Here is a 13,791-nt window from a genome sequence, read left to right on the forward strand (position 1 = left end):
TCAGTAACATTCAGTGAACTCCAGTTCTAGAGTTGCCCAGAAATGTCTCTGCAGCAGCTAGTTCCTCTCACAGGACACTCTCAGAAGTTAGGTTCACTACCTCCAAAGATACAGCACACACACCAGCCTGTTGGCCCACCGTAGACACTATCCTAAACACAGCACAGAGATGGTTTATAGTAAAATTAAGAATAAGTTTTTTAATAAAGAACAGAAATTTAAGTGATACTAAGCAGAGGTAATAAACAGTAAAAGGTTACAAAAACAACACACACACTTCCTAGTGTCTAATACTTAACTTTAGCAAGCTACAATTTGTATCTAAATAGCTTTCCTCACATCAAGGTAGAAGCATCTCCAGCCCTTCCAGGAGGAGGATCCAATGTCACAGAATCAGAGGGTGCTGTCCCCTCTGTCCTTTAAGTGATGACTAACTAGAACGTCTCCTTGCTCCCCTTATATTTCCCAAAGTCCATTATCTTTGTCTCAAGATCCCGGAAGATCCAGTGGGGGTTCAGACTCCAGTGTCTATCTCGCTGTGCTCACCAAGCTGTTGCCTCTGCCACTTGACTAGACTGCTTTGTTTATCTTATATGTAAGTGTACCTTCATGATCGATGGCTTACAAAGCTTGACTCAGATACACAAAGGAATGTAAATTTGCCTAAGACAAACTTGTTCACTAAGTCTGCCCCCCAAAACATACTTTAGGAACATATTTCCAGCACATATAACAACTCCTTACAGGCCACCCATACATACATCACACAGTTATATTTATGACCAGTGTGTCACCAGTTTTTATATGATACCTTATACAATACATTTTTATAGTACAATAATATTGTACACAATCAGTTGGTTCCACTGATTTTATTCTTTAGTGATGCTTATTCTTTAGTGATTCTCTTAAGTGATTCTCTCTGGGCCCTGATTGTCATAAGCCCACAGGGACATTATGTGATTTAAAACAGGAGTAGTAGTACAAATGGAAGATGTTTCAGAAGACACTCTTAGGATGAGGTCCACATTATGAAAAAGTTTGAAACCCTGTTTCAGACTGTGTTTTAAAGATACTTTGTAATTTTATTCTCTTTTCATTTTGAAGGTATGTTTAAAGTATTCTTTAATTCCAGTATTCAGATCCAGTTCTCTTTACACCTCCCCAGATTTTTTTTTAAAAATGCTTTTCCTTGAGACAGATCTCATGGAGTGGCCCTGTGAAAATGTTTCTTTTTTGCGAGTACAGTGCGAACAAAATACACAAGCTACATTTTATACTTCCAACTGTTCAGACAGTAATAACTTGTATCCTCATGCAAAAGTTATACCACTGTAACTACACAGGTACAGTAAAATGATACAATTATACTGGTATAGAAGTATTTAAACCAGTATAGCTTATTCCTGTGTGAGAAGGGGAATAAGCTAACTACATCCAGACTAGAGGTTATACAAATACAACTATCAGTTTAAAAAAAAAAAGTAAAAAAAAAAGTTACACTCTTAACTGAGTTATACCAGTACAAAATTTGCATGCAGACCAGGCCTGTTTTATATATTGAGAAACTAAATATCTGAAGAACTCAAACAATTATGGAGCTGGAATATTTCACAAAATAAACTAAGTGGCAAAAAAAAATTTAAGTAAGATTTTAAAGACATGGAGTCCTCTTTCAGGCCAGAGAGTGGCAAATTCTTATTTGACAAAAGTGTATTATTTGCTTTGCATGTGCATCAAGTAAAGAAGCATGTGATATCTTTATCTTACTAGAAAATGAGTTAACTGGTAAGAGGCATCAGTGCGTCAATCAAACAAAACTCCCCAAAATGGGTCCTCCAATCTCAGTAAACTATGAATTAGAGAAAATATGAATGAGTTTGAGCCAGTTTGAGCTAAGATAAAGGAAGCTGTTAACCCGAGAGTTCTGCAGTAGCTTAACTATGCAGCATTACAGGCTAAAGACCTTGCTTACATTCATAATCTGCCCCAAATCCAGCAACTGAATAGCCAGTCACCAACACAGCTACACTCGTTCACAAGATAGAATCAGCATGGAAGTTCCATTGATGCTAGTCAGACTACTAGCAGATCACAGCTTCCTCATCTGCAGTTGGGGTCTGCACCAGGGCAGTTATAGTCTGTGTCAAGCCACGAGTGTATCAGTAATTTGCCCTACTTCTAGCAAACAAGGCCTACAGCATAGGCTTTCTTCTTAAAAATCCTTCAGTCTGCACTGATCAGTGAAACTTGATTGGTGGGACAAAAAGTTCTGCATAAACACTACTATGTACAGTATCACTTGAAATTAATTTAATTGAGCATATTGAAATATTGCAACTCCGTATCAATAGTTGCTTCTACTAAACCTTGAATATTTGGACAGCATGATCCTGGAGAGGTGAAATATTGCATGGGATCTAACCCAAGTTTACAACTCTTCATTTGCATTAAGAAGCCAATCTCAAACGACTAAGCAGATTGGTGGGTTAAAACAGACATTTAAAGTAAATATTCCTTTAACAGTTTCTTTAAATTAAAGTATTCCTCCAGTTACCAAATCTCTTGAGGATATGTCAGTACTGATACAAGCATGGGACTTTCGTACAACAGTTTACTTTCTGAATGAAAAACTTTCTTTAGCCATCTATCAAGCAGCTGAACAATAAGCAGACAGAATCCCACTATTGATTTTTGGACATAACTGGTCGCTATCTACCTAGAGAAAGATGCTCCATAATGGAAATGGGTTTCACTCTTATGTAATTTCTGTTAAATGCTCTACTTAAGATGTGGTGCAGCAGCAAATAAGCCAAGACGCAACCCCTATCCTATTCTGGTCTGTTTAGAAGTTCACATGTAATGATCTTGAAGCACTGGGGGGGGGGGGGGTGGGGGGGGGGGGGGAAATCCTGCATTCATATGGAATATGGTCTTCAAATCAAACACATGCCCACCTTGTATAGATTTAGTTTAAAAGTGAATCTTTAAAAACATTTTTAAACATGGCAGCCCATGTTACCACCAATACTAGCGCAAATGTACAGGGAGTAAAGTGCCAAAAAGTCCTTTATCTTGTGATGAATTTTAATAGGGAAAACTAATTTTGGTTATGAAAGAACATCATGAGTTTTTTCTCTAGCATGTTTAAAATATTGGCTCAAAGTTAACTATCCAACAAAAAAAAAAAAAAATCCGTTTGTGGATAATGCCTCTGTTCTTGTAACATAGTTCCACGCAATATTGCAGTTATCTGCCTAGCTTTTCTGCAAACTCTACCTAAGGTGGCATATGCCACCAGGCTCTATTGAGGAGGAAACCCTAGTAAAGAGATTTTGAGATGGATGGGATTACAGATGCAGACTAGGAGAATCAAATATAAATTACCATTTAGGTCCCTACAGTGATGGTTAAGAAGAAGTCATAAAACTAAACTTCCTTCCTTCTATAATTTGAGCTTCTTTTCTGATGGGCAGGACTATAGTAAGGACAGACTTACCCACCCACAGAAAACCAGATACTCAGCCCCACAGAGTGAAACGTGGAGTGTTACGATCTCTAATAGCCCTATTATCCATAGTGGAAATGGGACGCAGACAATAAATGCACAACCCAAACCACCTCAGTTAGCAAGATCAGGGTAGAATGGAGAATTCAACAACTATTCTCTTCCTCCAACTTCCCAAGCCAGTCAAAATGAATATCCAAATAAAGAGCAGTTTTTGACCTCTCTCTAAACTAGAAAGGAGAAAGTTAATACTTAATTTCCAATGGACTTTTCTTCTGCAGATCTCAAAGCACATTCTCACAGTAAACGAGCATTAGCCCTGTTCTACAGATAAAGAAATCCCTGAATTTCTCTCTCAAATTCCCTGAAGTCATAGTAAAACTAATTAACACTGCAGAGAACAAAACCCAGGTCTCCTAACTCAGTCTGGTGAGTTAATAGATTATTGGTATGTTCTCCTAAGTACTGGAACATATCACTTATTCCTGTTAGCAGTAATAGTTAAAACAGTAGGTAAAATAATTTAAACAGTTAATATAGCCCAGTGAACAACAGTGGGGGCCTCTTGTGAAAAAAAATTAAACCCCTCATTGCCACCAATATTTCCTTGCTTCCCTGTAATTCAGGCAATGAATGACTGATGCACACAGGGCAATTATAAGTGATCCACGCAGTGTTGTCTAGTCCCAGCTTCTGGCAGTTGGAGGTGTAGGGACATATGGAGCCCTGTTTTGCATTCATGACCGTCTTGGCTAATAGCCTAAGCTTAGCTAATGCTTTTTGGAACTCATTTATACTTCTGCCTTCACAACATCCCTGGCCACAGTTCCACAGGTTGACTGTGTTGTGTGAAGAAGTACTTCCTTCCGTTTATTTTGAACCTGAGGCCTACTAATTTAATCGGGTGAGTCCAGGCTATTTTGTTATGTGAATGGGTAAACACCACTTCCCTTCTCTACACCATTCATGATTTTAGACACTTCTATCATATCCACCCTTAGCTGCCTCTTTTCTAAAATGAGCAGACCCGTTTTTTTTAATCTATCCTCATATGGAAGCTCTTCAATACACCTAATCATTTTTATTGCCCTTCTCTATACTTTTTCCAATTCTAAGATCTTTTTGAGATGGGGTAACCAGAACTGTGTTTTCAGAGAACTATCCACAATGATTCTGAAATCTCTTTCTTGAGTGGTAATAGCTAATTTAGACCCCATAATTTTGTATGTAATTTTGGGATTAGGTTTTCCAAAGTGCATTACTTTGCATTTATCTACACTGAATTCCATGTACCATTCTGTTGCCCAATCACCCAGTTTTGTAAGATCCCATCGTAAATCTTTACAGTCAGCTTAGGACTTATCTTGAGTAATTTTGTACTGCCTGCAAATTTTGCCACCTCACTGTTCCAGATCATTTATGAATACACTGAACATCATAGGTCCCCGTGCAGATCCTTGGAGGACAACATTATTTACCTCTCTCCATTACGAAAACCTACCATTTGTTCCTACCCTTTGTTTTCTACCTTTCCCTGATACTGACCAGTTACTGATCCATAAGAGGACCTTTCCTCTTCTCCCGTGACTCCTTACGTTGCTTAACAGCCTTCGCGAGGGACCTTGTGAAAGGCTTTCTGAAAGTCCAAGTACACTATATCCACTGGATCACTCTTATCAACATGCTTGTTGACACTCTCAAACAATTCTAATATAGACTGGTGAGGCATGATTTCCCTTTATAAAAGCCATGTTGACTTTTCCCAACATATCATGTTCACCTATGTGTCTTAGAATTCTGTTCTTTACTACAATTTCAAACAATTTGCCTGGTAGAGACATTAGGCTTATTGGCCTATAATTGCCAGGATCATCTCTGGAGCCTTTTAAAAACTGATATTATAATAACTACCTTTCAATCACCTGGTATAGAAGCTAAATTCATTTAGGTTCTCTGCAACAGCCTTGTCTTCCTTGAGTGATTGTTTAGCACCTCAATCATCCAGTGGCCCCACTGACTGTTGGGCATGCTTCTAATGTACTCACATTTTTTGCTGTTAGTCTGTGTGCTAGTTGTTCTTCAAATTCTCTCTTGGCTTGCCTTATTTTACTTTTCATGTGACTTGCCAGAGTTTATGCTCTATTGTTTCTATTTCCCTCACTAGGATTTGACTTCCAAGTTCTAAAGGTGCCTCTAACCACCTCTTTTATTCTGCTGTTTAGACATGATAGCATTGTTTTGGTCCTCCTACTGTTGTTTTTAGGATATACATTTAATTTGAGCCTCTGTCATGGTGTTTTTAAATAGCCTTTATGAAGTTCGCAGGTATTTCACCCTTGTGACTGAAACTTTTAATTTCTGTTTAACTAGCTTCCTCATTTTTGGGTAGCTCCCGTTTTTGAAGTTAAATGCTACTTAGGTGGGTTTCTTTTACATTTCCCCCGAACACATTATGGTCATTATTACAAAGAAGTTCAGCTATATTCACCTCTTGGACCAGATCCTATGGTCTATTTAAGACTAAGTCAAGAATTGCCTCTCCCCTTGTGGGTTCCAGGACTACCTACTCCAAGCAGTAGTCATTTGTGGTGTCTAGAAATTTTATCTCTGCATCCCTTCCTGAGGTGACATATACCCACTCAAGATGCAGACAGTTGAAATCCTCCATTATTATTGGGTTTTCTGTTTTTGTAGCCTCTCTAATATCCCTAAGCATTTCACAATCACTGCCAACCACCTGATCAGGATTGTGGCGGTATATTCCTACTGCTATACTCTTATTATTCAAGCACGTAATTTCTACCCAGAGAGTCTATAGTATAGTTTGAGTCATTTCAGATTTTTACTTTGACTATGCTCTTTCACAAATGGTTCATGCTGGTGGGGATGTGGCACTATTACCATGTCCCACTGATTATTCGCATTCCACCAAGTTTCAGTGATGCCTATTATATCAATATCCTCATTTAATGCCAGGTACTCTAATTCACCCATCTTACTTATTTAGACTTCAGCAGTTGTCTATTAGCACTTATACACTTTGTCAATATTCAGTCGATTGCCTTCGTGTGTTAGATTTGAATGGGATTCTTATGTTTGACTATTCCTCACTAGCTCTCCACATCAACTGTGTGCCCCTCCACACCTGACAGCTATCCCCCTGCCCTTAGTTTAAAAAATTCTCTATAACCTTTTAATTTTACTTGCTGGCAGTCTAGTTCCATTTTGGTTTTCGGTGGAACCCATCCTTCCTGTTTAGGCTCCTCCCTTCCCAAAATCTTCCCCAGTTCCTAATAAACCAAAAACCCTCTTCTCTACACCATTGTCTCATCTGTGTATTAAAACCCTTCAGTTCGTCCTGTCTTTCTGGCCCGGTGCATGGAACTGAAAGCATTTCAGAGACTGCTTGCATGGAGGTCCTGGACTTTACTCTCTACTCTTACCTAGCAGCCTAAATTTGGCCTTCCGGTCCTTTCCCCTACCTTTCCTTGTATTATTGGTATCTACATGTACCATAGCTACCGGCTCCTCCCCAGCACTGCATATAAGTCTATCTAGACATCTCATGAGATCTGTAACCTTCACACCCAGCAAGCAATTTACTATGTGGTTCCATCGGCCATCACAAACCCAACTATTGATATTTCTAATAATCAAATCCCTTGAGTTACTTGCTCCTGGTAGTAACTGTGGCTCCCTCTCTCCCTAGGAGGGGTATCCATAGACTGAGGATACCATGACATCACCTGGAAGGAGGTTTACAACTATGGAACTGTTGATTTTCTCTATCCCCGAAACTTTCACCCTCTCAACAGCACAAACTGTCTGACTGGGGTGTATTACTGCAACCCTGAAAGTCTCCTCAATGTAGATTTTTGTCCCCCTTACCTCCACCAACTCAGCCACTCTAGCCTGTACTGAATCGGAGGGCTATGAGCTGCTTGTATCAAATGCACACATACAATAACTGCCCGCAAGGCAAGTCATTGTTCATGCTACATTCAGTGCAATAAACTGGATACCCTCACTTTGCTGCTGGACTTCTGCCTGCATTATTTTTACTCTTGCAAGTTTTTGTTGTTTTTTTTTGGGGGGGGGGGCGGGGGGTTGAGTTGGTTTGTTTGTTTTTGTGGGGAGAGGGTGTTATTGACCTAAATTTAGAGTATGTTTGCTACGTTTCTTCCTGTAGTTAGATTATACTACTTGGCCTCCCCCAGGCCACTGAACTCTCCCTGCAGCCAAACTCTCCTTACATTAGTAGCTCTCTCACTCCCTCTGTATTGTCTGTTGTAGCTGAATTTTGCCCCAGAGGACAACATGTTCTTTTTATTGCAAGACTATGACATTTCAGTAGAGGATAATTTCTTCTCAGACCACCAATGAGAATTTAACGGTCCATTTTCTGACTTCCAACAATTGAGAGTAGAAAAACAAAAAAATTTTACTCATGGGTCATGCGGATCATAGGCTGGGAGAGGCTGAGCCTCCCCAAACAGTCTGGCATGGCCCCACCCACGCACCGCCCGATGCTCTGGGGCTGGTGGCGCTCGGGCAGCCCAGAGCTGGGGGTCTGGCAGCCACGGTGGGGGTGCTTTGGGCTCCGGTGGGAAGGGATGGAAGGAGAGGTGGGTTCTCGGGCAGAAGGGGAGGGACCAGGGGCTAGCCTCCCTCAATGGCCAGTTCACCCACCACCCATGTTTTTATTCCACTTTTTTGGAATAAGTGGAAGAACACAGGAATGCTCAATATCAGTGTACATGAGCTGAGAACAATAGCACTGTGATACCGCAAAGCCAACAATTAAACAAGGAAAAAGAGTACAATTATCCAAATGGATTGCAGTATGGAAAGATGCAGAGCAGTGCAAACAGTCAGAACACTATCAAAGACCATTCTTGTCTTTTCACTGCAGTTATTAGAGGAAAGGAGTTGCCGCTTGCTGTGTACAATTTTGTAAATGTTTCCTAAAAAACACTAATAAATTTGAAGTAATAAAATGCTTTTTGCCTAAAACCAGAAATATTGTGCCAGCAAGCCAGGTGTATACTACAGGATAAGAAAGTATGGCAGGTGGAAACATTGCCAACTCCAGGTGTTCAAACGTTATGCCTCAGACCCTCAAAAATCGTGAGATTTTTTAAAGAAGTTATAAGTTTGGCATTCTATTAAATTTGCCTTCTAGTTTTTGAGCCTTTAGGGTTCACATTTCCAATCTTTTCTTTGCAACCATATGTGCTAGAATTTTTTTTTTTTTAAATGAAAGCTAAAATTCTCACATACTAAAAAAGACTTAAGGGGCTGGGTTCTAAGACAAACACTAAATATCACAAAACTTATATTTTCATGTGAAGTGTGCTAATTCATTCTGAGAGCTCCTTAAAAAAAAAAATCCACAGAGATTTCAGCAGGTGACTAATTTTAAGAGACCATAAAATTAAAGAGCTGTGATATAGCTCTAAACAGAGAAGTGACACATCATGACCACTAGGAAGAGTGGTGCACATATAGGAAGTATACAAGTTCATCTGAAGTCTTTAAAAATTAAGTGTAACATTGTAAAATGAAGAGATCGATTCATGTCACTAGTACTTTGACTATTAGGTTCCTTTAAAAAAAAAAAAAATCACACTGTACAATCCCTTGACAGTACACAAGGCAGTGTGTGGTCTGGCAGGTGCTTCCCACTTCCCAGCCTGGTTCAGCCTACTCTGAAAGACAGTCAAATCCAACTGGCTGTACTACTGTGGCATTTCCTTAACTTCCCTGGATGACATTCCTGAAAATCCTCTTGAATTCTACAAAGCAAATATCAGCATTTCCACCCAGCTCTGCTACTGAAGTGGTATTACCTTGCCTTTAGCCAGCAGCGACAGAACTAGCTTGCCAGATCCCTGCATCCGATGAAGTGAGTGGTAGCTCATGAAAGCTTATGCTCTAATAAATTTGTTAGTCTCTACGGTGCCACAAGTACTCCTTTTCTTATAGCAAGACTGCATTTTTATTTATTTATTCATGCTAACCTTTGTACAATGGGCTCTCCCATATTGAAAAAAGCATTGTTTTTTCCAGAGATTGAAAACATCTTTAAAAAGGCATAACTTTGATTAATCTAAAATAAACAGACTATGCACTCTAAATCTAGTTTTTCTCCATTTACATCTTTCAGTATAAGATACCCCAATTCACCCAAACGAGTCTACATTTAGTTTGTCTGTTCTGAATTTCATTGTAAGCTGAAAGGCTTGTTTTCCCTCACTGCCATATCACCCCATCCACCAATAATTGTTGCTAAGACTATACTTTAGCAGTTTAAAATACAGACTCAAATAGACGAGAGTAGGAACTGATTAAGAATGTTTTATGAGCAGTTATTTTTCCAATGCATTGTCATGTTAGCTTTAAAAGAATATTGTCATAAAACAAGGTGAAGCAACAACAATCTTAAGGGCATTTTAGCATATACATTGAGATCCAGATCAAAGTTTGCATCTCATTGACACCTGAGAAGAATTCTATATTTTCTATTTGTAAATTAGCTAATGTCATGCAAAAGGTTAAAGTTTACACTGACTTTATTACAACAAACATATTAAATGCTTACAGAGCAAATGAGACAAGGTTTATATTGCTATCAAGTATCAAAGGGGTAGCTGTGTTAGTCTGTATCCACAAAAACAACAAGGAGCCCGGTGGCACCTTAAAGACTAACAGATCTATTTGGCCATAAGCTTTCGTGGGTAAAAAACTGCCACCAAACTCCTCGTTGTTTTTGTATTGCTATGTTTGTTGGTTAGCCTGAAGGCTAGAGGCCATAACGTCACAATCAATTCAATCACAAAATATCCCTCTCAAGTCACTTGCTCTTAATTTAATTTCAATAACTGCCACTGGAATTATGAATCCTCCAGCAAGAGTAGCACAGTCCACCAGCAGGGAATTCATAAGGCAGGCCAGCAAAGAGAGCTGCTCACATCCACTTAACCAACTAGGTTCCTTTGCAGTGCCCAGCACCCCGATACCTAAGCATGCCACCATTATTCTCCATAATTTACCTGAATAGCAACATTTCATCAGAGGATACGTTGGTAAATAAACATCATTCACAATCATTACTAGGAAAGTAATGCATATTTACAGGCTAGCAGAAAGTATATTACAGCCACAGTTTCTAGTATTAAAAGGTATAAAACAAGAGACCTACTCACTAGTTTGAGACTATGGCTTTAAGAAATTTCAGATCAATTTAATTTTAGAAATACTAGGATTGCCAAACACCAGTTTATTAGTCAACAAAAACTGTGTTTATTTGACAAGAACAACGCAAGTTCCCCTCCCCACTCTTTACATAGACGAGTGATTCTCAAACTTTTGTACTGGTGACCCCTTTCAAATAGCAAGCCTCTGAGTGCGACCCCCCTTATAAATTAAAAACACTCTTTTATATATTGAACACCATTATAAATGCTGAATGCAAAACAAGGTTTGGGGTAGAGGCTGATAGCTCGTGACCCCCCGGTGTAATAACCTTGTGACCCCCTTGAGGGGTCCTGACCCCCAGTTTGAGAACCCCTGACATAGACCAATTTGACACCGATTAACCTGTTAAGCCAATCCTTTAAACATGTCAAATCTCAGAGAGAGCTTCAGGCTTTTAACGTCTCAGAAGTTTTTCTGTAAGTGTCTGTTTTCCTCAAAAAAATTAATTAGCAAGTTAAAGTTTGGCCCTGCAGTGAAATAGTTAACATCAGACTGCAATGATATGCACTTCTCTGACCCATTAAATTTCTCACAAGCTGCGCTACAATGAGCTGAGTACCAAGTATCAACTGTAATATGATCTAAGAGTTTATGGAAAAAATAACTGCACATACCAATTGCACACATTTAATAAGAGTTTGTTTCCCTTAAAATATTCCATAAACATGATTAAGACACACCCCTATCTCTCATGCATTTTAAATATGCTCCCCCCTCCCTCTACACACCTCTTTTCCAAAAACCAACCCCTTTACAAAAAAAAAAAAAAAACAGCAGCCCACTGCAGCAAAAAGAGGCTTGAAAAACAACTTTGATTGGCACTTGGCCTGACCCACAGAGGAAGAAAAACAGTTTTTGGACAAAGAGCGCAAATATTTGAGCTCGCCGACTTACATGCTTTCTTAATATTTACAAGAACAACCCTGGTGCAAAATGTATTTAGAGAGATAGATGAGGGAAAAAAATATTGCATTTTTCTCAGTCTTCCAGTCCTGATGCATTTGCACAGCTCAGCAATTTTAATTCATTTGCACTGGACAAACAAAAAGCACCTCATCTAATGTTCCCAATTAATCAGATGTTGAGAGGAGTTAGTAAAGCATTAGAATATTCGCAAAGGACATTCTGCAGGGGACCTGTTAATAACCAGCTGATTTTTTTTCCCCGAAAGCTTTACGTTTCAGAGAGGCAGTCTGAAAATAAGGTTTTATAAAAATCGTACTGATATATTTATTTTTACTAAGTGATATGTGAATAAACTTTCTAAGCCGCTCTCTATGAGAATCAACCAGAGCCAGTGTTTCTGATGATCCATCCAAGTAAACACTTTTGCTGAAAAACATACATACACACACCCAACACAAATCCCCACATATATTTTATGTCTCAGGCAGAATCGCTAACAAGGGAAAGGCACTACAGGGGGTGGGGGGAGTGCGAAACACGAGAAACTAAGAACCCCGCTAATCGGAGCTGTGGCTGAAGGCTGCGTTCACGGGGTAACAGGCACATCAATGGGCCGGGAAACATCCCTCACACCGGGCAGAAGCAGATGCAGAGATCAGCGAAAGCGGAAAAGAGGGACCTTCGCCAGAGGGCCAGTGTCGGGTGGGAAGGACGATCTGCCCATCCCCTCTTCTCTACCATGCTGGGGCTGGTATCCCCCTCCCATCCCGGGACAATGCCCCGTTCTCCTCATACTCACCCACCTGCCACCCCCCAGATCCTCCCGTGGCCCCTCGCCTTGCTAAAGTACCTGGCTACCCCGCTCCTTCCCCTCAGATCTACGGTTTCCCCCTCTCCGTCTCCCGTGCGCTGAGGGGCCCGCAGCTCCTGTGTTACCCCCCCCCAAACACACCAGCCTCCGCTCGCGCCGCCGCCTGGGTCCCGTCCCCCTCGCACCCCCCGAGTCCAGTATCCCGCCTCGCACCCCCACCTCTTCGGGTCCGACCCCCCCGACAGCCGGCCTCGGACCCCCAGCGCTCCCCACTGGGTCGCACCCCAGCGGCCCGGCCTCCCCCACACCACATCCCGCCCCCCTGGCGTCCCCAACGGTCGCTCACATCCCCACGGCTCCGCCACATCCCGGCTCCACCGCCGCCCCCCTCACGCCAGCAGCGCCCCGGCCCCCCGGGTACCTGTCTCAGCACTTTCCGGCAGTTGCTGCAGACCCGGTACTCGCTGGCGGAGGCGGCGCTGCCGATGGAGCCGGCGCTGCCCCGGTTCATGCTGCCGCGCCGCGCCTCCTGGGACGGGGAGCGGGTGCGCCCGGGTCGGAGGAGCTGGCGGGGCTGGTTGCGCTCAGCTCACTGACCCGCTCCTCCGGCCGTCCCCATCCTCCCGCAGCTTCCCCGTCCACCGCTCGCGGGCAGCGCACAGCCCTCCGCCAATCACCGCGCTCCGGACACGCCCACTCTCGCTACGAGCCACCAATCGACGAGCTCGCACGACGCTGACCAATTGCCAGAACGCTCGCCGGCTCCCGTCTCCGGGCAGCCTCCAGCCAGGGGCGGGCGAAAGGGCGGGGCCGCAGCACAAGAGGGCGGGGAAAGCTCCTGTCTCCGGGCGGCCTTTCGGCCAGGGCCCCAGCACGAGGGCGTGGCTTCTTCCAGCCAATAGAGGGCGACGGGCGAGGATATGCAGAGGAGGCATAGGAGCCCATGCTTACCAGGTGTCAGTCACACACACCCCTTTAAACTTTGGCTGCTGCTGCTGCTGGGATGTGGGCTGACTCAAGGAAGAGCTTGGAATACGAAAGAGAGGGAAGAAGGATCGGAGAGAGGGGGAGCTGAAAGGAGGAGGGGAAAGGGAGAGGAGAGGAGAGGAGGAGAAAGGCCAAGAGGAAAAAAAGGGAAAATATAGTGCTCATAAACACCCCAGATACCAAACCACCATTTCCTCATGCAGAAAAGGGGAGGGGGAATCTGAGCCTTGCACCATGCCTGAAAAGCTAGCAAATTCTGAGGCTGTCAGACCCATGGAGGAAGTCAATCCTAGCGTCAGGCACGACTGTTTACTCCAATCAG

The 13,791-nt window shown here is 42.2% G+C and overlaps 1 protein-coding gene across 1 annotated transcript in view; it reads right to left on the reverse strand.

Annotated features, from left to right (window-relative positions):
* Positions 1 to 13,309, reverse strand: part of SESN3 (sestrin 3) — an 84,886-nt gene extending 71,577 nt beyond the window's left edge. The window contains exon 1 of the mRNA XM_037889745.2: positions 12,904 to 13,309. Within this exon, the coding sequence (XP_037745673.1) occupies positions 12,904 to 12,993 (90 nt within the window). The 5' untranslated portion in view covers positions 12,994 to 13,309. The remainder of the gene's footprint in view (positions 1 to 12,903) is intronic.
* Between the last annotated feature and the right edge of the window lie 482 nt (positions 13,310 to 13,791).

The sequence above is a fragment of the Chelonia mydas genome, chromosome 1, assembly GCF_015237465.2.
Source record: "Chelonia mydas isolate rCheMyd1 chromosome 1, rCheMyd1.pri.v2, whole genome shotgun sequence".
Classification (NCBI taxonomy): Eukaryota; Metazoa; Chordata; order Testudines; family Cheloniidae; genus Chelonia; species Chelonia mydas.